At 41.3% G+C, this 24,191-nt stretch overlaps 1 protein-coding gene across 3 annotated transcripts; it reads right to left on the reverse strand.

Annotated features, from left to right (window-relative positions):
* Positions 1-5,789: 5,789 nt before the first annotated feature.
* Positions 5,790-23,489, reverse strand: smarca4b (SWI/SNF related BAF chromatin remodeling complex subunit ATPase 4b). 3 transcript variants are annotated; one of them, XM_008415219.2, is made up of 34 exons: positions 23,294-23,489; positions 22,629-22,857; positions 21,393-21,525; positions 20,302-20,847; positions 20,008-20,106; positions 19,258-19,516; positions 18,579-18,705; positions 18,277-18,450; positions 18,021-18,194; positions 16,696-16,869; positions 16,519-16,566; positions 16,212-16,342; positions 15,800-15,857; positions 15,601-15,710; positions 15,370-15,517; positions 14,785-14,948; positions 14,622-14,688; positions 14,432-14,542; positions 13,692-13,934; positions 13,486-13,599; positions 12,979-13,086; positions 12,700-12,786; positions 12,567-12,613; positions 12,330-12,496; positions 11,127-11,290; positions 10,751-10,978; positions 10,562-10,639; positions 10,258-10,476; positions 9,912-10,174; positions 9,432-9,540; positions 9,251-9,352; positions 9,043-9,175; positions 8,468-8,607; positions 5,790-8,236 (listed from the first exon to the last, which is right to left on the reverse strand). In XM_008415219.2, the coding sequence occupies exons 2-34, from the start codon at positions 22,842-22,844 to the stop codon at positions 8,201-8,203; spliced, it is 4,977 nt and encodes a 1,658-aa protein (XP_008413441.1). In that variant the 5' UTR covers positions 22,845-22,857; positions 23,294-23,489; the 3' UTR covers positions 5,790-8,200. The 3 variants fall into 3 exon arrangements, with proteins under 3 accessions (XP_008413441.1, XP_008413432.1, XP_008413426.1); XM_008415210.2 differs by having other exon boundaries at positions 10,727-10,978; XM_008415204.2 differs by having other exon boundaries at positions 10,562-10,978.
* Between the last annotated feature and the right edge of the window lie 702 nt (positions 23,490-24,191).

Consider the following 24,191-nt stretch of genomic DNA (forward strand, 5'->3'; position numbering starts at 1 on the left):
TGATGTTAGAAATTAGGCGTGATGGGACAATGGGAGGAGCCACAATGTTGCTGCATCACTGTCTCTTGTCATCATCTTTTTTTTTTAAATTTATTTATAAAATCTGTCTAGTGTGTTCAGCGTGTGTCTTTACTTTAAATTAGTACAGTATTAGTGCAGTTGAGCAATATATATTATGAGACATATTGGTTCAGTCAAAATTTTGAAAAAAAAAATATATATAGGCTATAAGAGTAACAATAATTATAATGTGCTGTACAAGCTTTTAAAATAAGAAATTCTGTGCAGCTATTAGAATGGAAATATTCTCACATGCAAAATAAGCACAACTGAGTAGGATATTGTGGACGTGATGTGAGCATTAAAAAGACAACAGACTATTTACAATGCAGGATATCAGTGCACTACAGAAAAACGATGTGTAATAAGAGCATAAATTATATCTAAAAATGTGTAAAAAACAGTGTGAAGGACGGGTAATAATGATTGTGTTTGTATCTCATGATTGTTCTGGAGTCTTCTCTCTGAGAAAGAGATTTATAGATTCATTTAATTTCCAATCCTGCCCACAGCTGGAAGATGGCAAGATAAATATGGCTCCTCTTCCAGCCTAGTTTGTCACAGATCTGACTGTAAATATGAACACATTTAGCTGAATAGATATTTGTTTTTTGTTGCTATTTCCTGACTTATGAAGATAAATTCACAAAGACCTGGGTTTCATGTCGTTTTCTTGTTTTTTCCTATTTTGAAAAGTGCCTAAGAGAATTCAGTCTGTTGCATTTATGACTCAGAAAACAGGAAGTCATAGATTAGTGTCAATAAAAGCCAGAATATCGAAGTCAATGAACACAATTATTTGTAAAAAAAAATCTAACTGAATATGAATTATGTAATTTTTTAATCAACACCAGGCATATGTGTTTAAAGTGCTGTACCTACAATTGCATAATTATCCCCCTCTAGTCAAAGTTCTCCCCATTTCATATACAAAACTTATTTGTGCCATTTATCTATGGAAAACTGCATCATGTAATATATGAATTTTACCATTTTCATTCTGGTTTAATCTAAAAGCTGTAGGACAATCTGTATGTTTTAATATTAACACCATGCAGAGGAAGGCCAGTCACTGGGCTCTCTGTGAGTTTCTCTGGAGTCCCACAGATTAGAATAAAGAGCAGAAGAAGACTGTAACATATTGCACATGCTTTCCCAAATTATTCAGCTTCCAGAAAAAGATAGGATATTATCTGAAGCTAAGGCATCTCCCTTCCACACCCAGATCAGTCCCAGTAACTTCACCTGTGTCGTGATCTGTGTTTCTGTGTATTTATTTTTAGGGTTTTCTGTGTTCAGTTCCTTCATGTGAGTCTCTGTCTCTACGCTTTCCCCTTTGATTGTACCCAGGTGTGTCTCGTGCTCGTTCCCTTGATTACTCCCATAAGTCCACTTTGTCTTTGTCTCTTGTCGGGTCCTCATCTACTGTCGTCTGATGTCAGCTGTTGGTTCACGTCTCTGGTCTCCAGTAGAACTGTTAGGTCCTGGTTTGCTTAGCTCTTGTTTTTCAGTCTTACGTTATCAGTTGCTACCGGTAATTAGCTGTGTGCTACTCTCTGCTGTGCTGCCTGTTCTTGACTGTTGAGCTGTCTTTCATTAAATTCATCACTTTCTTCATAACCTGGATTCCTGCCGTTCATTCTCACCTTCACAAACCCCCACCTTATGACAACCTCTTTTTGTGCTGTGCTCTAAGATGTATTTTGCATCAGTGGAAAAGGGGATACTTTGTTTTGTAAATGGCTCTATTTGCTTTTTGATTAGAGCATTGACACTGCACACAAATTAATCATGTTTTACATCTGTTAGGTCTAGTTCATGCAACAAATTAAAGCAGATCTGGGTTGTTGTTTTTTTTTACTTCAGTTTGGTAAAATGACATTTAACCTGCTTATTCTGTTTATTTAGTCACCTATTCATTTGAATATTTCTACTTAAACGAAAGTCAAATCAAATATTCTGCAGACTCTTCCAGCAGAGTTGCTGGGAGGTTTCGCTTATTTGAGTGTGAATCTGAGCCCAAGCTCAGCTCCCCATGTGGAGTCCGCTCCCTTTAATGTTTATTGTCACAGCTTTTCTCACTGTGATTCAATGTTTTAACTATGTTTCATGACTCATAATCCTTTGTGGTCTCACTAAGAGAACTGCTGCTGTCATTAAGAATATAAGCTTTTTTTTAAAAATCAAGTTTTCCTTTTTCTGACAGGCACCTTGGGGAGGGGCCCCTTTCATAATTCACCAAATGAGTCGTTGGGAAAAAAGATAAAAGACATAGGTGTGTGGTGTGTGGACCTTATGTTGCCCAGGAATGAGCATCTTGAGGTTTTCCATAAATGTCAGAATTGCTGCTGGGTTGCATTCCTTGCTCCACCCGCTGCACACTCACACACACTGTATGCTACAACATGGATGCTGCAGTTTCACACTGTCGGCATGTTGGACTGTGTTAGACAAAGCAATTCGGAAGCTTTTTATACTAAGTACCACCACTGCGAAGATTCTCATAATGTATATTTTCTTATATGATTTTCGTACAGTTGAAAGACGGTGTTTAATTGTGTATTCAGTTCTTACTAAGAGATATCTAACTACCACAGTGGAATAGACACCTAGACAGTTGCCTAAAGCTGAATTACTAAAGTAAGACACATTACACCCATGGGCCAATTTATTAGGTACACCTAATCAACTGTTTGCTGCAGTACTGTAAGTCTAAACAAAAATGCCTGTGCAGACGAAGCTAATGTTATCGTTGCTCAAAATTTTTTTTAAAAATATGTCAGCTGTGTTGTATGGAATAGCCGGCAGCTGAAGTAAAACGTTATCTTTCTAAAGCTCAGTCATGTTCACTATTCATGGCTGTTCAGCTCTATTTAATATCCCTGCTATCAGTTTCTACATGTGGTCGCTGTCTGTGCTTCGACCAACCACACCATTGATCAGCTGCCCGATAACCTCTGTTCGTATTCCACATTTCTCCCATTTTACTCAGACGTCTGACACCTTTGTGTTATTTTAAGAAAAGCAAGAAGGATTTAGTGGTCGAAGATTTTTTTTTAAGACAGCTAAATACACTCATGTTTTCATGTGTTGCCTTGGTTTGTATGTGTGATGGTTTTTTACTCTAAGGAATTTACCACCAAAATGCTAACTTACAATTTGCATTTACACATTTACTAAAACTTACTAAAAAACCATCTAGAAAGCAAAAATAACAATGGAAAAACAAAAGTTCTTCAAATTGCGTTTTAGGATTTGGATTTCTGTTTTGATGTTAATGTCTCATCAGTCATTTGATAAAAAGCTACATTTTTGTTGCTAGTTTTGGTGTTTTTGCATAGCGAACAAATCCTCTCCAAGGCTGTTTGAGGCCCTAAACCAGGTTAAATTTGGGGGACCACATAAAATCTTTTAAATAATAATATACACAACAACAGGTTAGTTTTGTATACTCCTACTAGTTCATCTTGTGCACAAATAATTGTATATTTGTAAATGTTGCAGGACAGAAGTAGAGCTTCTTTCCCCAAACTGTTCACTTGGAGACTTCAATGACAATGTTTGCGCTATGCAACAAAAGAAATGGATTGGTTCCTCGCTAATAGAATGTGATGCTTGTAAATCCACACTGTTTACATTCTCCACATTAAAAAGGAAGCTCAAACGGAAGTCCAACAGGAACAAGGTGTTGTCAACGGCTCATCTGAACGCAGGTTTTGATAATGAGTAAAGACCTGGTGTTACGTACGGCATGTGCCCAGTCATCTGTAAATCTCGTCGCGTCTCGGCTTAAGAAAATCTGAACAGACACATTTAAAAACATCCAGGCCATCAGGATAGTTTTGATGATAGCGATACTGACATTATCAGTAATGGTACATGAGTAACAACGTATCAGAGCTATGAGCACACACTGACACACATCTCACTACTTCCATGGTGCTATGGCTTTAAAATAATTGTTTGCTTTTTTTAAGATGTGCACATCATAATGCACTAAAAAAAAGTAATAAAACTGTAAAATATATCTACTACCCTAAAATAACTTCCTTTAAAAGATAATGTATTGAAGAAAAGCCTGCATTTATCAAACACAGAAGTATAGAGCTAATAATGAAGCTGGCATGTGGAACTCAGCTCATTGTTCTCGTAATGGTTATATCCTTCTTGTTATTGGTGTTTCTCCTCACAAGGTAGTTCTAACAGAGGCAGGCTGAATATTGTAAATGTCATATAGACATAAAAATGTGAGCAAACAAACGGACTAATAAATGACGGTGTGGACTTGCATCCCTTTTCTAAAGCAGCTAAACAGGACCGACCGATTAAAAAATAAATAAATAATGAACAAATTAAGGTGAATAAACTAAGTGATTCCTCTAAAGAGGAGGCAACCAATTGCCTTCAAAAGTCTCCTGATCACTGACTAGAGTCTGCTTCTGTGTGATTTAATAAATTCAGCTGTTGTGAAAGTCTCAAAGGTTTGTTAAAGAACCAGGGTGAGGTTCTGAAACATTAAGCTTAATGAGGCTTTGAATGAGGCATTCATTCCACAAATTCGACTTTTGTAGAAGAATTACGAAGATAGAAAGGCACTATTGAAAGAAAATCATAAGTTATGTTTGCTGTGTACCACAAACCGCGTAAAGAACCCAACAAACAGGGAGGAAGATTCTCTAGTCTGGTTACTTTTTGACTAACATACAACACTCCATGTCTGGTGGAAAACTGTGAATCCTGGTAATGGCAACATCATGCTGTGGTGATGCTTTTCTCCTGAGAACCAGGTCAGAGTCATTGGAAAGATGGATGGAGCTAATAAAATAAAACATTAGCTGGGATCATGAATCTCTTTCACTTCTATGCTGTGGGGTCAAATGCTGAAAAGTTTAGGAATGATCAAAGTGTTAGCAGGGCCTTGTCAAAGTTTTTACTTTAAACTAATTGAGAGCCTGGTGCAAGGATGGCAAATGTGTGGCCACATGCTCCAACCAAACTGGCAAGTCAGTGCAAACCAGCAGCAAACTGTGTATTGACTTAGTACAAATAATATGGCATATATTAAAAATTTTAATTGGTAAAAAAAATCAAATAAAATTCTTTCACTTCACATTTATGCAGCTTGTGTTGTATCAGACAAAACAAAAAACACATAAATGTTTGTGTGTGTTTTAACTTGACAAAATGTTAACAAAGGGTCAAAGGGCGTTAATGCTTTTGCGAAGTGTTGTGCTTTGCAGTTCCAGTGAAAGAAAAAACATTTGGAGAACTAGTTACCCTCAGCATAACGTGAAGTGAAGAGGCTGGGAGTAAAATTTCCTAGAAACCAGGAAACTGAGGTCTGAGGTTGCAATTAAAATGTTAGACCCCACCCTCACTCTGCTCATTCTGAGTCATCAGACCTACTGTATATCCACAAATATAAAAACTGTTGACTTTCACTTCATTAAAGTGAACTGTGGAATTTTTTTTTTTTTTTTGTGAAATTTGACTGAAAAGTGAGCTTAAGGAGGGAGGTCGTAGTAAACGTTCACTAAGGAAGCTTAGTTTATCCCTCCCTGTAGCATAAAATATTTAAAAAGAAGAAGAAACCAAAGATGCAGAACTTAGCTGCTCTCTGTGTCTATGAAAGAACTCCTCCCAGTGGAGAAACAGCATCATTACATGTTATGCGCCTAAAACTAAAAGTTGAGCTGAAAAATGGGCATTTTAACAACAGCACACCACCGCACAATGTCAACAGTTTATTGTTTTATATAAGTATGAGCAACAGCGATACAGCACAGCACAGACACATGTTAACTCAGTGGAGGAAACAGTGATGCTTTGGTTCACTCTGGTTACCTACGGGGATGAGGAAAAAGTTACAGTACATGAGTTGCAAGCTGTACATACGTGCACTGACATTATACTCTATAAATAGTCTTCACAGTATATCCAACACCATACAGCCTCGAATGAGGCAGCCACAAGCAGAGAGGAGCCACTGTCCCCCTGGTCCTTTGTCTTGAAAAAAGAGAGAGAAAAAAAAAAGTGCAAACCCTCCCCCCAAACAGCTCTGAAATCCTAAAATCACTACGCAACAACTGAAGAAGAAGAAGAAACAATTAAAGCTACAGTACTCATACAAACTAAAAATTATTCAAGTCTACCATTAATAGGTATCTGTGAAGCAGCAGCTGGGTTTGTTTTTTATGCTGTAACCTCAGCTCCACTAAGCCTCAGTCTAATAACCCTGGTGGGTTTGTCAAACACATCGCGCCCATCATTTCCAGATCCGACGGCGACAAACACCTGATTTACACACGACCTGCTGATCCCGGTGGCTCTGGAGGGGCCAAACACGGGGGCCAAACACACGGCTGAAGACTGATTCGAGGGACAGGTTTGCTTATGTTCTCCAGGCTGGGTTGTTCAGATGCGCTCGTTTTATCTGCACTCATTTTCTGCTTACATTCATTGTTGTTGACTTGATTTTACTCCAATTCTCAACAGGTTTAATTCCTCATGGAAGTGTGGAAGTCKTTTTTTTTTTTTTTTTTTTTTTTTTTARAAATTYTTCAAAAAAAAAAAATAATCGGAAAACCTTAAATGTTGGTTTGAGGAAAAAGGAAAATCTAACACTTCAACAATCTTTCCTGATCTGGGTAAACAGAATTTTAACTAAACTTTTCAATTCTGCTTTAAAAGCTTAACAAATCAATTATGAACATTGCATCACCCAGAATGACGATGCTGTATTTACCTCAATAAATAAAAAACGGGCAGCAAGAATCTCAGTCTGCAGTGAGCAATAAAGAAAAAGATCTGTGTTTGTGGAAAAGCAGCAAAAACTCAATAACTATCGTTGAATTAACATTAGAAGTGTGCACAATCACATGATATCAATTACAAAGATTAGAAGTAAAATAAATTTGTGTTTTCACAGTTTTTTTTTTAATTTGTATTAAATATGATCCATATTTAAATATTCCTATAATTAAGGTCAGAAATACCTACAAGTAAAGGATGACAAGCATAAAACAAACAAAAAAAAACACCAAAACAATTAAGATCACATCCTGCTAACATGATAAAGATAATACCAGACCACAATATCCTTAGGATATAAAAAAAAACAAAAACATGATGTCAGTATTTTTTATAGCTTATAATAAATTTTAGCAGTTGCACATCGCTTCCTCTACCACAGCACTGCTGTGTGCAGTTGGCACCATGTTTGCTTTCACCATCATGTTTAACTCAACTCACTGGCCGTCACCGGATGAACCAGGCTGGCGGCTGCATCCTTCTGCCGAGGGAAACAGCAGCTTCTAAGCTTCAAACTTTTTGCCAAAAATCCACCGTTTGGACATGGTTATTCTGCTTTTATCCTGCTTGATGATTGTGAAGAACTTCATAGAATCTGTCTAAAATATCAGTATTATATTAAGCCCTCCTGCATAATGTGTTTAGCCTCAGCCATGCAGACTGTGACTGATTTAAAGAAATGTAATCTAATATACAATATCTCTTATTGCAGTTGCAATTTTTCAACCTGCAGTTTTCTACCTCTGAGTTGGGACCTTTCTTCACTCCCTCCTCTAACGTCCGTCTCTTGGCAACATAAACACTGGTCCTCATCACTGCTGTTTAAAATTTTTTCACTACGACCCTGATTGCAGATATGGGAAGATTTGAGCTGAGCGCTTATTTTCTTTTCTAGTCATTTTCATCTCTTTTGAAGAAACAAGTGTGACTGCACAGCATCATTCTTAATGTTTCCTTTTTATCAAGAGTCGCTGATGTAAAAATACCTCGGTTTAATGCTATTTTTATACCCTGGGGACCTAAAAACAATTATTTCTTAACACGAGACTCACCCCAATAAATGTTTTCAAATTAAAAGTTGCATTTTTTCTAATTTCTCACAGTCATATTCTGCAACTGCGATCACAGATTAATTTATTTTCAGGCGTTTTCAGCTCAGAAACTATTCTTAACTTGAACCTCGTCTATTGCCCTACCTCGTCTATTGCCCTTTCTTTCAGGTGTCGTTTGACTGATGGAGCTGACTGTGGCTTCTTCATATGGTTATGTGTTTTTTTGACTTGTTGGAAAATCCATTGGTGCCTCCCTCTCTTTAAGCTCCTGGTATAGTTCAAGCCTCTTCATCAGTGCCGCTGGCTGAGCGCTCCTGGGAAACGGACAAGCAGGTAATTTTTTATCTGTTGTATTCTTCAAACTAACTGTCGCATTTTAAAAGAAGAGCAGGTTGTATGTGAAAAGTTACAAATTAAAACCCATATCTACACTTTATCTTTTGTCTCTTCACGACTTCCCTTGTACTTTAAATTCTCAGTTTTATGAAAGTGTTTTAACCTCCCTTGTTGTGCTGCAGTGCGTGGCTACACACAGCCGTAGTTACCTCCTCCTGTTCATCCTCGGAGTCGTCGTCACTGACGACCGGTTTGGCCCGGGTGCGTCCTGTTCGCCTGCTGCGCCCCTTTCCTCGATCTCCACCTTTGTCCTTCCGACTCAGGCGGATTTTCACTTTGACTGAGCGAGCTGTGTACAAAACACAGAGGTGGTGTTTGGAGCGGAAATAAACGAAGGAATGAGCAGAACATTCGGACAGAGCACAGGTTAAGAAAGCGTTCTCGTCCCCAGGACTCTATTCAGGAATTTGGAGAAGTTTTTATTTACTGGTATCAAAGGAACATCGAATATAAATACACGCCACACTTTTCAGATTCTAATTTGGCAAAATAATACAAACTTCCCTTCACATTTATGCATTACTTTGGATTTCACACAAAATCCACTCCTGATTACCTGAAGTGTGTGTTTGTCAAGTGCAGCCTTTGAAACAGTTCAGTGGGTATGAATACCTTTTTCTCTAGAAGTCAAACAATGTCAATAAATAATCGAATACACTAAATAGATAGTAAATAGAATAAAACAAAGTGAAAGTCTTTGCTTCGTTTGCACAGAGGTGCTCACATTCTGACTCCGATCCGTCCTCCTGCTCCTCCTCCTCCTCATCGCTCTCCTCTCCCTCGCTTTCCTCTTCCTTCTCGATCTTCTGCCTCAAGCTGGTGAACACCGACTGCAGCACGATGGAGTCTTCGTATATCTATCAAAAAACAAAACACTGCTATCGTCACGGCGTGAACGACGTCACGTACAAAGAAGCGTGCCGGGGTCTCACCAGGGAACCCTCCAGGTTGAAGGTCTGAGCATTTTGGAAGAGCAGCATGACGTCTCTCTCCAGGTCACCCAGGCTGCGGTAGCGGTGGCTTCGAATCCTCTCCTACAGGAAAGCCACATCGCGTGAATCACGATGAAGGGATTGATCGTTGTTCTCTCGTATTTTAGGAGGATCGTCCTACCTTGATCTTTCTGAAGTCCACTGGCTTGCGGATCAGCTCGTAGTACTCGGGCAGCTCCTTTCGAGACGGCAGCTGGATGAAAACCTCGCTGAGCTGACGCCCGCTGGTGCTGAAGGAGATCATGCCAGCAGGATGAAACAAACCGGCCTTCATCCTCTATTAAACTTATTTGCATTACAAGAAAATTTAAGAGAAACAGCGGTTACATTTACACAAGAGCATCCACTCTGTATGCATGACATCATGTCACGCAGCTAATTCAGCAAACAGTTAATGTTTCCACATGTTTGGATGACGATTTGGATTTTTGGAGGAAATAGATGCAGCTTTGACGCAGAACACTTTTGACTTTGCAACAATTTTACTCATAAGCAGGCCAACAGTTACAACAATGAGCATGTTAAAAAGACATTGGTGAGGAGATTCTAGAAAAAAAATGCTGAAAAAAACAAATCTCACTTTTGGGCTCATTTCCCTCACCTGTCTTTATATTTGATGACGGCATCCACTATTTTCCTCATTTTCTTTGTGAGGCCCGGAGGATTGGGGGAGAGTTTCTCAGCCGGCGGTCTTCCCCTCTTCCGTTGCCTCTTCCCATCATCATCCCTGTCGCCGCGTCCCCGGCTCCCAGAGGAAGACGAAGGTCCTGGGAGATCCAGATCACGGTCCCTCTTCCTCTTTCGGGTTGTCTTTTTGTGACGCACTTCTTCCTCCATCTCTTCGAGTGTGCCTTCCTCAATTGCCTTAATAGAAAAAAAAAAGATTGCTGGTTTAACAGAACATATATGTTCTCTGTAAACTTTGTGGGAGTCTTTCAGAAAACCACCTTGAGCCACTGTTTCTCTGTCAGTGAGTCGCTGTAGTCCACCTCCTTGCGCTGTCGGGAACCTCGCCCAAACATTTTTTCCTCCTCCTCCTCGCAGGTCAGACGCTCCACTTCAGCATCGTCCTTCATGATCCAGGTGGGAAGCTCGTCCTCTTCCATCAGACGAGGTTTTCGCCGAGGATTGCGAGCGTCCTCGCGACGCCTGTCCAGGTCCATGCGCTGGCGGGGGGAAGGAGACAAGACCGCCCTGGTTAAAGATTTCCCGACTCGGCGTCAAAGTTCTGATTCTTACTCAGAGGCTGACCATGAACTGCTCAAACTCCTCCTCGCTTCTGGCGATCATTTGGTTGACGGTCTCGTCGTCCGGCACCTCGTCCTCCTCCTGAAAGCAGCAGCAGACACGCGTTGGAAAAAGAGCAGCAACAGGAGCTGGGGGTGTAAATGAGGTGTTGCCGGTGCAGGCACACACATTCACGAGCTCTTGACCCCAGACCTCGTCTTGCTCCTCGTGCTCCAGGATGGCCTGCAGGAAGGCCCGGCGCTCGTGGCTGGAGGATTTCTGATCGAACATGCCGGCTTGGATGACTTTCTGGTCGACATTCAATTTATACTTAGCGGCTGCCAGAATTTTCTCTTCCACGCTGTTGACGGTGCAGAGGCGCAGCACTCGCACCTCGTTCTGCTGGCCAATGCGATGGGCTCTGTCTTGAGCCTGCAAGTCCTGCAGAGAAACATCATATATTCCCTAAATTTGTCATTTTCCTGCAAAAAAAATCGGAAAATAAGTGCTAAACAAATGATGAAAACACGATGTGATTTTTAATTTTTTTTTCCTTTGACGTTTGATCATTGGTTATAGGTTTACACACCTGATGTGGGTTCCAATCAGAGTCAAAAATAATCACAGTGTCTGCAGACTGCAGGTTGAGGCCGAGACCTCCGGCTCTGGTGCTCAGCAGAAAAATAAAGTACTCTGACCCCGGTTCATTAAATGTCTTCAGCAGCATTCCTCGGTCTTCAGCCTTTGTTGTGCCTGATATGTAAAGAAGATGAGAAATATGCTGTGATTTCTGGACTGTTGAGCGCACCCGAACATAAGCTGCACCTACCAACTTCAAAAAGAAAACAAACATGTTCACATATAAGCCGCACTTATCTACAAGTCAAGTAAGGTTGTTTTTTTGTTTCCCTCACATCTTTCTGTGATGTTTGTAAGTTATTATAGCAGTTCATTTATATTTTGTGTTTAATTAAACAGTGTCTCGTAAGTAATAACTTTGTCTTTTTAGGAATGTTTGTAAAGGATACATAAAGCAGATTATTATTTTTTTTACTTTTAATAAAATGCATACCTGTACCTTCCACAAATACGTACTGCAGTGCTTTTTCCAGTGCTTGTAACGTGGCTACTTAGCAAAAAAGGACAGTAGCCTACCAGGAAAAGGTATTGGCCTCTATCTTCATCCTCCTCCTGCACACTAAGATATGGCCCAGAATTCACAGTAAAATGATTTAAAGGAGACTTTTGCAAAACATTTGCCTTGCTTAGTCACATTCCAACCACAAACGTCCAGATGTTTAATTAGAATTTTATTTGCTAGGTCAAATTTCTTCCACTGGGAGGTGGAGGAAAAATACTACTTGTTTTTTTATTATTATCATTATTATTATTATTTTTAGGAATTCAAATCTTCAGAGGTTGAACACAAATGCACCACAGAGTTTCAAGATTTTCATTTGCAAAAAATATTGACATTTTTTCCACTTTGCAATTATGCATTACTTTGCTATTTGATGCCAGTCTTAGCTGAGCTAATAAGTAGTATCTGTTGTAGGATGCACCACAGAAGAAACTTCAAGGGATTTTGTCTAAAAATCACCTCTCAGCTCATCAAATCAAAGAAGTAGAAGTGAGTGGCAGATTCAGTAGAGACAGCCCTGCTTAAATTTGCAGGTTTCATTTTCCACAATGTATACTTTGTTATGACAGAGGGATTTTTAAAAAGTTTTGTTGGAGGTGGGACATGAACATTTGAAATGTGCATGCAAAGTCATCTGAAAGAACGTCGTACCGTCCAGACGCAGATACTTGAAGCTGCGGTAGGCGAAGTAATCCTCCATGATGGTCATGAGGGAGGTCATCTGGCAGAAGAGCAGCACTTTGTGGTTTGTGGCCCTCAGCTTTGGCAGGATCCGATCCAGCACCTCAAACTTCCCTGAAGCTCGATAAAGGTCAGGACTGACAAACAGGGCGACGCGGTTATAGAGGAAAACGTTTGTGTTTTGCATAATAAGGAGCACTTTCTCACCCCTGGACTATTCCACCAGAGAATCCTAAATGCTCAGAGAAAGATTCCTGAAAACACAAACAAAATATACCTTGTCATTTATCGTTTAAGTTGATGTTTGTCATATAATTGACAGGTATGCAGGGTTAATTACCTCAATTTGCTGGAACATATATGGATGATTGCAGATCTTCCTCAGCTGCATGATGGTGTTCATCAGAGTTTTTGTGCCTCCTTTACCCTGAATTAGAGACATAACAGAGAGATAAACAACATTCAATGCATATACTGTGTGATCTTTGTTACGTCTCAGAGATTAAAACTGTCCTCAGAAACACAAAGACACCAAATTATGGTAACAATGTATCTCTACCCCCATAACAAGATATAAAGGTAACTGAAGCCATTAATGTTTATTGCTTTATGCCTTTACCTTCTTGTCTTTCTCGGATCCGTCAGTCAGCAGGACCCCTTTGGCCTGCATGTGCCGGTACAGGACCCTCTGAAGAGCCGACATGTCACACTTGATGACATATTCCACCTGAAGGCATGAGGAGGAAAAGGTTGTACACGTCATACGTTCCTCTTGTGTTTTCCAGGTAAATGAAAGCCGAAAACAACAAAAAAAGATTTATCAATCAGACAATGATGCACATTAAGAGTTTTGATCAAGACGGGTCATTGCCTGTTTGGGGATTTACTCTGTGAATATATCAGTAGGTGGCTTTAGACGTTCGGTTTGGTTCAGTAAAACTGACGGAGTTGAAACACGGCAACATTGGTCAGCGTGAGATCAATTTACTGCAATAAAAGACATCTGTTTTACACAACTTGACCAGAAAAAGTAATAATTGGATAGATTGCTATCGCTGTGAGAAACACTTCTCCTCATATATATCTGGAGTTTCTGTCTTGTACGTGCTGAAGGAAGAAGCCTTGCCTTTTCTGGAAGCTGAGCCTCCACTTCTTTCTTTAACCTTCGCAACAGGAAGGGGCGCAGCACTTTGTGCAGGCGACGAATAATCAAGATTGTCTCCTCTTCATTAAGATCCACCTTAAAAAGGAGAGGTTTTGATCAAAAATATAAACTCTAATAAACCTTTGCAAACATCTAATTTAGAACACTTCTACATGTGAAGTGCACACCTTCTCTCCAGTCATTGCAAATGGTGCGTTGAACCACTGCTCGAATGTGCTGCAGCTCTTGAAAATGGTGGGCAGCAGGAAGTTGAGGAGCGCCCACAGTTCAGGTAGTTTGTTCTGCAACGGCGTCCCGGTCAGCAGCACTCGCCTTGGAGCCAGGTAGTGGGTGTTTAGGACCTGGGTCAGCTTGCAGTGGTGGTTCTTCATGCGGTGGCCTTCGTCCACAATCATGTACTTCCATCGGATCTGGAGGACGGGAGAGCGAGAACATATTTCACCAGTGCTGCAGCTTTTTAAGAGTGTTTTCTTGCTTATTGTACTGATCCAAATCATCTGAAAACAGAAAGCGCTTTAAAGGACGACTTCCTGTCCACTTTATCCTCATGATTATGAGAGCTGCCTGAGTCCTGAACCAGAGCTCTGGCCTGACCCACCTATCAGCCCATTCTGGAACCCTGTAAGACAACATGAATGCATGGCGGCATGACGGTCACAGAGGACAGTGGGGACAGGCTGTGTCAATGTGCGGCAGAACCTAGGAGAGAGAACTGAGACGCAGCAGAGCTGGAGGTCCGGTTGGACTCAACACCTTTCAGTGGGGTTGGGAAGTCAAAAAATTATTCAATTGAGCATAAACAGCTGCATGGAGTGTCTTATCGAAGTGGTGGGAGTTGTATTATGTCTGCTTGTGCTTGTTTTGTGCACATCCTTGTGTCTGTGTTTGTCTTTCCAACGTCTCTTACCTTGGCCAGCACTTGTTTGTCCTTGATGATGTACTCGTAAGTGGTGAGTAAAACATTAAACTTGCCGCTACGCAGCTGGGGCACAAAGGCTCTTCTAGCAGCAGGAGACCCCTACAACACACACATAGTCTCTACAAACGTGTGCAAAAGGTTACACACATGCCGAATGCGGATGCAAGTAAAAACTCACTTTGTAGGACACTTTAACGACCGATGGTGCCCACTTGTCAAACTCGTACACCCAGTTGGACAAAGTCCTGCCAAACAAGATTCGCCTCAGATTTATTTTAGCAACATGACGTTAAACTGCAGTTCATGTAAACGTCTTCTCTTGCAAAGACGGATTAACTCACGAGAGGGGTACAATAATGAGGTAGGGTCCGTTGAGCCGCTTGTGCTCCATGAGGTAGGTGATAAGAGCGATCGTCTGGATGGTTTTTCCCAAACCCATCTCATCAGCCAGGATCCCATTCAGATTATTATTGTAAAGAGAAACTAACCACTCCAGACCTTTAATCTGAAAGACAAACATGGTAATATGTGCAAATGCAGCTGAAACATCACTCAATAAATGTTACAATGTTCAAACAGCTAAGTTTTTTTTCTTTTTTCTTTTATGGGTCGTGACCTACAATAAAATATGTTGGAAGCAAGTCACATGAAATCAGAGAGGAGGAACAAGTTGGTATCAACCTAAGATTTCTGAAAGTTTTTTTCAGATAAAAAACATCAGGAGAGACATTTTTATTAAAAACTGTAGCTGAGTCAGATATGTCTTTAAAAACATGGAGATATTCTGCAAAACTCCTGTTGGGATAATATATCTGTCACTGAGCAGAACATGAGATATCCACTTTGCTGTGTGAGACGTCTTAACATCCCATTAAATAACCAGCTTCAGCATAACAGGCACTGAAACCTGCATTTTTAGGTTTTACCTGATATTGTTTAAGCTGTCCATTTATCAGTAAAGTAGACTGTTTGTCCACCTTCTCTGTGACGGCATGGGCCACAGAATAATACGACTGGAGTCCTCGAGCGAACGCTGCACCGCTGTACTCGTCGTCCACATCCTGCTTAGCATTTCTGTACGTAACACATAGTTAGCTTCGCTTCAAAAAGTATCAACTGAAACGTGCCGAACACACAATCAAAGCAAATAAACTCACTCAATGATATGTCGGACATCCACTTCTGACACGTCTTCGCTGTCCGGGTCTGTAATCTTCTTCTTTTCTTCCACTGGAGTTGCTGACGGTTGAGGCTCCTCTTCTTCTTCCTGCCACAATTTTTCAGCTGGAGGTTACTTTGCTTCACATTGGAACAGTGATGATATGCCCTAACTACAGCTATAGAGAAGCAACCCACCTCTTCTTCTTCCTCCTCCTCACTGTCTTCACTGTCTGAGCGGGGAGCGACCTCGTAACTAAACACGCACAGACAATTGCCGAAATTAAATCAACTGAAAAGGTTCTTTACGTTATCAGAAAACACAAAAGCTCACTAAACAAAGAAGATTTTAGTTAAATTGTATAAAGTTGTCATATTAGGTAATGCGAAATCATATTCCTTTGGGTTTTTTTTTTTTATAGTGAAACTTAAATAAAATACAAATAAAAACAGACAGCTATTATGTTAAGGCAACAAATATGTAATAAGAATGATAAAAATTAGTGAGCAGATTGCATCTTTTGCGCAAGCAGCATATTCTACGCTGCATCATTTCCTGGTTTAGACTCGGTCGTGACTAAATGGTCTTTCTCCATGTATTTGTTCTCACCCAGGGTTCATCTCCAACCATGTTTCCAACTGTCCAGCCTTCGGAGCATCCACACCTGTCAAGATATTGCCGCTGTCCACATGGATGACCTTTACAGGCAGGTCACTCATCTGGCTCGTTTCGTCCAGAGGCTGCAAGAGGACGTACGCTAAATCTCAGATTCTTCTTGCACAGGCAAGTTTTTTTTTTCCAATGTCAGTATAAAGAGTAAAATATGGTACAGAAATGCACTCTCAAATCTGCTGTTTATCATAAATTTTTATTGAAAAGATATCACTACAGAAGTCTGTATCTCCCTTCGCCTCACCTCTCCATCCGGCCCAAGAGCAGGAGTCTGACCCTCTGCGTTCTCTAACTGCAGCACAAGCGGACACAATAAGTCATGAAACAACGACATGATACTATTAGCATAATGTTCCAAATACTCAGCAGCAGCTCCGTATAGGTTACCAGTAGATCAAACTTTCTAGAAACATCTTTTTACCTTCTTCTTTTTCTTTTTCTTCTTTTTCTTCTCCTTGAGGGCCTGCGCAGCTTTGTGGGCTCGTACCAGCTCAGTGAGGTTGGCGACATACTCGTCAGTTTGCTGCAGCAAGTAGGCCAGGCGCTTATCCTTCTTCTGGTCAATCAGTTTACGGTAGCCCTCTTCATCTTCAGCCTGAGAAGACAAAACGGGTGGAAATGGGAGGTCTGTATGCAGCTCCCACACAGAGCTGTCTTGAGGGACAGCGTCTTGCCGTAATGTTTTACTGGATTCATGACAGCGTTGATAAAACACGAGAATAACTTTTTCTTTAGACGTTCAACAGTCGTTCATTCGCATGTCGGTTTTACTGAGTTAATGTGCGTTTTTCTTGCTAACTTTATTGCATTGTTGCACTGGGATTAGGTATAGAGTTATTCTAAATGACTCAGATGACATAAAAAAAGGCCTGGGGACTAAATCCAGCCCATCATAACTTTTTATGTAGCCCTCTAGACTCTAAAGAGACACACATGGATGGAGCTTTCAAGAAAAACAGTTGTCAATGTCAATTTTACTTAAAAAGCACATTAAAACAGCTACTAACTGCACCAAACTGCTGCACCGTAATCATAAAACCACCAGTAAAATAAACACATTGGAATAAAAGATAAGGGAATAAAACACAATAAATTAATCAGATCTGACAGGTGAATTAAAATGTCAGGCATTGTGTAAATGCCAAAGAATAAAACTGAGTTTTCAGGAGCGATTTGAAGTTTTTCCAGACTATGAAGGGCAAGCTCCTCTGCTCTTAAGTCTGGTTCTGGAGCAGTTTATTATTTGATCAAAGTGTTCTGGAAACGGGATGGTCGTAAAGAAGATCCTGGAGATGAGCCAGGGCCAAGTTATTTATGACTTAAAAAAATAAAATAAAATCCTTTAAAAATCAATCCGATCAGAAAACTGGCAGCCAATGCAGAGAAGCCAATGCTGGGGTTATATGCTCACATTTCTGGGTTCCAGATAAGAGTTGAGCTGGAGACTAAGAATTAAAGTGTCTAAATATTTTATCCATCACATTAAAGCAGTTTTTATCTGTATTCTGCCAATTTACATGAATGTGAAAAAAAGTTCAATGTTATTTAACTCATCGTACGCAGAGACACCTGCTTATTCGTCATTTAACACTTTAATGGGTCGTTTTATTGATATATTTTGCCACAACTGGCTCTTCGAGCACATTCATAATCTTAATGTGGCTCAAAACAGAAATGAGTTTGACGCCCCTGCCTTTTGTCATTTGTACGTCTGTGTAGTGAACTGACACAGCTGTCACTTCTTACCATAAGCCTCCTCATCCGTTCTTTCTCAATGCGCTCATTCTCCTTCTTCTGCTCACGCTCAGTGTTGGCGTGGTAGGTGGACACAGCTTTGGTCAGCTTCTGAATCTTTCCCGTGACCGAGCGGTGATACTCTTTGAAGTCTTTGGCATGCTGGAGAATGCTGTTGAGGTACTCCTGGCGTAGACAAGCAAAAAACCCAAAGCATTAAAGGAGCTATTAGAATCATTTTACGTGTGGCTTCCTGTTTCTCTTTTACCTGATGTTTTTGTCTGCGTTTGCGCTCTTGCTCAATCTTTTGCTGTTTCTCCAGTTTCTCCGTGATACGGGCTTCCCGCAGAGACTGGCGCTTGCTCCGCTTGTAGGCTTTGGCGTCCAGGGCAGTCTCGAGAGCCGTGTCGCGTCGCATGCACACCACTACTTCTTGACGCAGCTACGGACAGCAAGCATAAACTCACCTCAGACGCACAAAAAAAAAAAAAAAAACACACAACTGTGATCCACAGTGAAGGAAAAGAATGTCATCTTTACACCTGAAGGTGAAGATGTTTCAGTTCCCACCTGTCTCTGGAAGTTCAGCAAACGAAGAGCTTTGAGCTCTATTGTAGCTTTGGTACGTAAATCACCAGCCAAAGAACCAGGCAGGTTCTCCAATTCAGCAATGCGATGAGCAATACGAGCCTGTAACCTGAAAACGCAAATGACACGCTGTCAGGTTCTTGGATATTCATCGTTGTGTTCATTTAGGGATGTTATCATCGTAGTCACTAATTAAACTCAACTCATGGTGCCTGTTGTTGGTGTACTTTGTGTTTTTATTATAAATAATGCTCTACTTTTGCACATAACACAACCATAACACAACCATATGATAGACCATGCACAATATTTTGCAGATCTGTTGAAACTGGGTTCACCTTAACAATCTGAGAGTATTCCATTGTTTACAGTGATATTTATAATAAAAATCTGCTTTGCTCAGACAAGCAGATCTGTCCATTTATGAGAGATCTGCACAGAAAACAGCTCAAACTCAATAGCAAAAGTTATAAAGTTGCACCTAATTCTGTAAGTTTTGCCAGAAAACAAGTAAGTTCAACCGCATTAATATAAAATCAGTTATCAATGAGTCATATCAAAATCAAGAATGCTAACATCAGCGCTTAAGAAAACTGTCCATGAGATTAAAAAAAAGTACTTGTGACCTTAGAAGATGGATCCCTAAAGGAGCCTGACGTACCTGTACTCCCTCTCTTGCAGAATCTCCACGGGGTCGAGACCGCAGGGTTTCTGGATGGGGGTAATGCGGTTCTGCTTGGCGTGGTAAGGCATCATGGGAGGAGGCTGAGCAGGCTGACCAGGGGACTGGGTCTGTGGGGGCATCACAGGGGAAGCAGCCGGGGGAACCGATGGAGGAGCAGGAGAAGGCCTGCCTGTGGGCTGAGGGGGGATCAGTTTTTGGGGTGCGTTGGAGGGGGCCGCTGCGTTCACCATGGGGCCTGAAGGAAAGAGAAATGAGTAAAGGAAGGAAAACTTAAATGCCCCACCTCTGTAATAACAGCAAACGTGAAAAAAGTAAAATCTTAACACTTTACTGCTGAGCACGTAGGAAGTCTAGCAAAAACACTTTGTATGTCATACTATGTTAAATTTGGCATTTCATGTTTTAAAGATCTAATTTAGAACTGGTTGCTTTGCTGAGTTTACTGGTTTATTTCTTAAAAATAAATCACTCTTTGGAGTGATTCATAGGTCAGTACTGAGCAGATTAAGAAAAAACAAATTACTAAAACGATAAAGTGGAAAGGAAAACTGTCAGAGGAATTACTGTTAAAGACAACTTCAATATTTTACACCGTTTATAAACAATGACTACAATGAAGAGGACTGTTGGGGGAAGTGCTATATTTTCCTGCCAGTATTGTAAATAAGATAAACATTCAGTAACAGGGCTCCAAACGTTTTGTAGTCTGACAGAACAACCGCTAACCTTCAGGCCATGACTTGGAGGGTCCGTTGGGATTCGGTCCTTGCATGCCAACTGGGGTCCCTGAAGGGCCAGGGGGAGGCATGTTGGGACCCATCATGCCTATGTTATGGAAAAACACAGACCATCCCTAGTTCAGTTACTGCATTTTAACAAAATTATTTTGAATTAGGAGAAAACATGTGCAAAAGCTTGGTCGTTTTTCACACCTTTTCCAGAGATTCAGAAAAATTCTCAAATCTTGCCACAAAAATAAAATAAAATAAATCAAAGATTACTCTGTCTGAGCAGACTCACCATGAGGCCGGGTGTAGCTTGAGCCCATAGGTCCAGGCCCTGATCCTGGTCCTGTTGGACCACCTCCTGGTCCTGCACTAGCTCCAGAAACCAGACTGGACATGGGCTGCTGCTGCTGCATCCCTGGCATCGGCCTCTTTCCTTGAACAGCCATTTGGAGATGATCCGGGAGGGGCTGTCCGCGGGCGAGCATCTTATACGCCATGATCTGGGCTCTGAGTTGGTGGAGCTGGTTTTGGTTAAAGGGAGTCGGCCCACCAGGACCTCCAGGGCCACTACCATCAAGGCCAGAACCGAGGCTGGGAACGCTGGAGCCAAGGCTAGGCCCAGGGCTAGGGCCAGGTCCAGAATTCCCTGGAGGTCCGGACCGGTTATTAGGCCCCAAGGAATGTTGGTCTACATTAGGGCCATCAAGAGAGGCTGAAGCAGAACCAGAACCTGCAGAAGACGATGAGGAGGAGGTTGATGGCATCAGAGGACCGGATGGGGGGCCATTTGAAGCGACAGGGCTGGAGTGGTCAGAGCCACCAAGTGGAGAGTGGTAGCCTGGAAGGCCCAAATAGAAAGGCAAAGAGAAACAGATTACTCACTGAGTTTGCTAAAAGAAGCAGGTCAAAAACCCAACCAATCTGTCCACAAATGTTCAAATCAACTGCTGACTGGAGTGGTACTAGTTTTCTTGCTGGAATCTTAGTTTATCAGTGATCTGCACATTCCTAAATGTCAAAACAATTTCCCGTTCCAAAACAATGAATCATTACTCATTAAATCCTGCCCAACTGTTATTTCAAAAGCTTTCTCAGACAGACTCCCTGAGTCCCAAGACCAGCTGTCTAGTAGTAGCTGGATGTCTTCATGACAGGAGGAATTATTACATAGCCATGATGTGATTAAACATGCTTTTATTGTTTTAGCTAGACTGAATTGTGAAATCATGATGATTTCTATTTAGTGGCAGACATAAAAAAAAAAAGACTATTCGACACAATGCCTCACACATGTTGTAACAAGCAATAAGCCGCACACCACTCGTCTTCTTACTCAACCCTAGACGGAAGACGTTGCTTCGGACAGCTTTGTTGCTAATTTACCTTGTGAGTGTTGGTCCAGAGGGCTGGGTGGAGGGCCCATGCCACTGTGACCGCCCTGTCTCATCGAAAGCCCCTTCATCTGACTGAAGCGACTGTCATCACACAAGCTCTTCTCATGCATGCCCTCCATGGGCTATGTGGAGAAATCAAAACAGAACCGTGAGCAATGTAGAATACAATAAGAATGATCTGAAATGGTGGTGGAAGCATTAAGCTTTGTGGAAGATTCTGAAGAAAACTTGCAAGAAATAGGAGAATGTTGCTCTTTTCAAAAGGACAGTGATCCTACAGCCAGAGCTAAAACTGTATGCTTTACATATAAGCACAATGATGTGCTGGAATTGCCTACTCAAAGTAAAGACTTAATTGTGAATCTGTGGTCAGCCTTGACATTTCCTCTGCATTCAGACTAAACTTGCAAAAAGAATGGGCAAAATGTTAGTCTCTTGACACAAAGCTGGTAGAGACAGGCTTGAAGAGGTTACTGCACAATGGCTTCTCAAAAATAAAACACACAACTAATTTGATGAAGAACAACACAAAGAAGGAAAAGTAATGTACAGGCATCTACACGTTACTTGTAGTCAATAAAAAAAATTAAAAAAAAACATCTGACAAAAACTTTAAAACAGGTAACTTCGGACAGCTGGCCTGGTAAAGGAGGTCATCAGATGAAACTATTTTAGATGACACAGGTGCATGAAAGACTTGAACATCTTCTATAATGTTGTCTTTTAGTGAAGGCCAGCTCTGTGCCAGGACGCTCCCTTGACCTGGTGCAGGTCAAGAGGGCATATAAGCTACTGGTTAAGACGGCATCACTGTTAGACAATGTCTCCCGCTCTATCCATGAAACTGTTGCTGAACTGGAGAGCGTGTTGAGTGGCAGACTGCTGCATCCTGGGTGCACAAAGGATTGTAATAATAGATCCTCCCGTCCAACAGATGCTCCCAACATAATCAATTTTGACATCCCTACTGGTATTTGCGATGTTTCATTTTAAATAACATTTCTGCATGTATCTACACATTTCTGTTGTTTGCACAGTTGTATCGTCACTTATTATAAATAGATTGTTGTTTTCATACACAAATACGCACATTTTGTACATTTTTTAAAAATTATCCTGCTTCCAAACAATTGTTCTTAAAATAACAATGTATCTACCATCTTTGGAGCTAAATTGAAGTGATGAAGGGTTGAATTGGAACCCCCTGTGTGTATTTCGTCCTTACTTTGTGCAATGGGTGCATATTTTCGGGGCCATATCCAGAGGGTACTGGCTGGGAGTGTCCAGAGGAAGGAGGACCGGGGCTGGGCCCCATCATGCTGTGAGAGGAGCCAGGGGAAGGACCGGGGCTGGGGCCCAGCATAGCATTGGGGGAGGGGCCAGGACCGGGTGATGGACCCGGACGGGGGGTACCCCCCATGGGAGGATCAGGTGTTGACATCGCCCTGGATCTCCTGGGAGAAAGGGAGCAAAAAGAGGAAGAAAACCTTTGCAAAAGTGGCCATTTAATATGCAAAAGTCATTAGGCCTATTTGATATTTCGTATAGATGCAGTGACACTGGAGCTGAACTGCCCAAACCAGCTGCGCATCTCTGTTTAATAATATCATATTTAGAATAAGTCAATTGCAGAATAGAGAGAAATTTTCCAAACGAAAGTCAGGTGTAGATTTTTTCCTGCTGCGCTGCACCAAACCGCCCGATGCCTGCATATGCAATTACAACTGCCGGCTCTAGCGCTGAACTTGATCCGAGCATGGGGAAATACAGTAAATTATGCACACGAGCCCCTGCTGCTGCGAATTTCCTCAATCAAACCATGGAAGGGTGTCTAGTTAAACATAAAAAAAAGGGGGGAATGGCGGACTGTGCTTGTGCTGACTGACCTACCGGCATCAACAGGACAGGCAGCCTGGGCCGAATCTCTGCGCTCCCGACCTGATATTTGTGGGAAAGAAAAGAAGAAGCTGCGGTTGTCGCAATTAGTCTCCTCAGCCTCTTTGTAATCCGCCTTCAAGCGTTGATTTGTTTCACCGACGTGGCTCGAGCGCCCCCCTCCACCGCTCCTATGACCGAATGTCTAGTCACGGCCGTGCAGCAGGGCGCATGCGTGCGCAGCGATAGCAGCGCATCAAGACAGAACAATACGGAATTTAATCTGCTTACAGTCAACTTAACCATCATGATAACTAAGGGGGGAAGCAGTCTGGACTCCCAAACAAAACTACACCAACAGATACCTGCTCCTTCAAGAATGCATTCATAGCCTCTGGTGATTAAGCGATTCTTCACATACAGTAGCTGCAAAATATTAATGCGCCTTGAAGTTCTTCATATTTTGTCATCTTGCAACTTACAGCCTTCTATTTTCTGGGATCTTGTGAAGCAGGCCAGCACAAAATAGTGCACATTGGTCAACATAAGTTATACTTGGTTTTCAAATGTTTTTTAAAAGATAAAAATCTGAAACGTGTGGCTTGCTTTTTCATTTTAGTTGTTTAGTTGTGGCTTCAACTTTCTTGAGAAAAATGTCCCCCATGTTTCTTTCCCAAGTAGCTTAGTTGCAATGAGACCATCTGTAAGCATCACATTTGCAGTCTTTCTCAAATGCTTTGTTTGAAGAAAACTATTTATTTAAACCAGATTTATGTATTTATGTTTAGGATTTTTGTTTTGCTATCTGTGGCAGTCCCAGGTTTTATCCCAGGATTGTCATGTATCAACTCTTTCCAGTTTTTGTGTCCATGCTGAAGAAAAGCACATCATACTGCCACCACCATGTTTCCAA

Source organism: Poecilia reticulata, linkage group LG1, assembly GCF_000633615.1.
Source record: "Poecilia reticulata strain Guanapo linkage group LG1, Guppy_female_1.0+MT, whole genome shotgun sequence".
Classification (NCBI taxonomy): Eukaryota; Metazoa; Chordata; class Actinopteri; order Cyprinodontiformes; family Poeciliidae; genus Poecilia; species Poecilia reticulata.

Bases quoted from the DNA above. Each gene is read 5' to 3' on its own strand.
- smarca4b (XM_008415204.2), bottom strand. From the start codon at position 22,844: ATGTCAACACCTGATCCTCCCATGGGGGGTACCCCCCGTCCGGGTCCA. The intron at 20,848-21,392 runs GTAAATTAGCAA...TGGGCCTTCCAG, and splicing joins TCTGGACCAACACTCACAAG to GCTACCACTCTCCACTTGGT. The intron at 9,176-9,250 runs GTGAGACCCCGG...GTTTTTTGATAG, and splicing joins TCAACCTGGAGGGTTCCCTG to ATATACGAAGACTCCATCGT.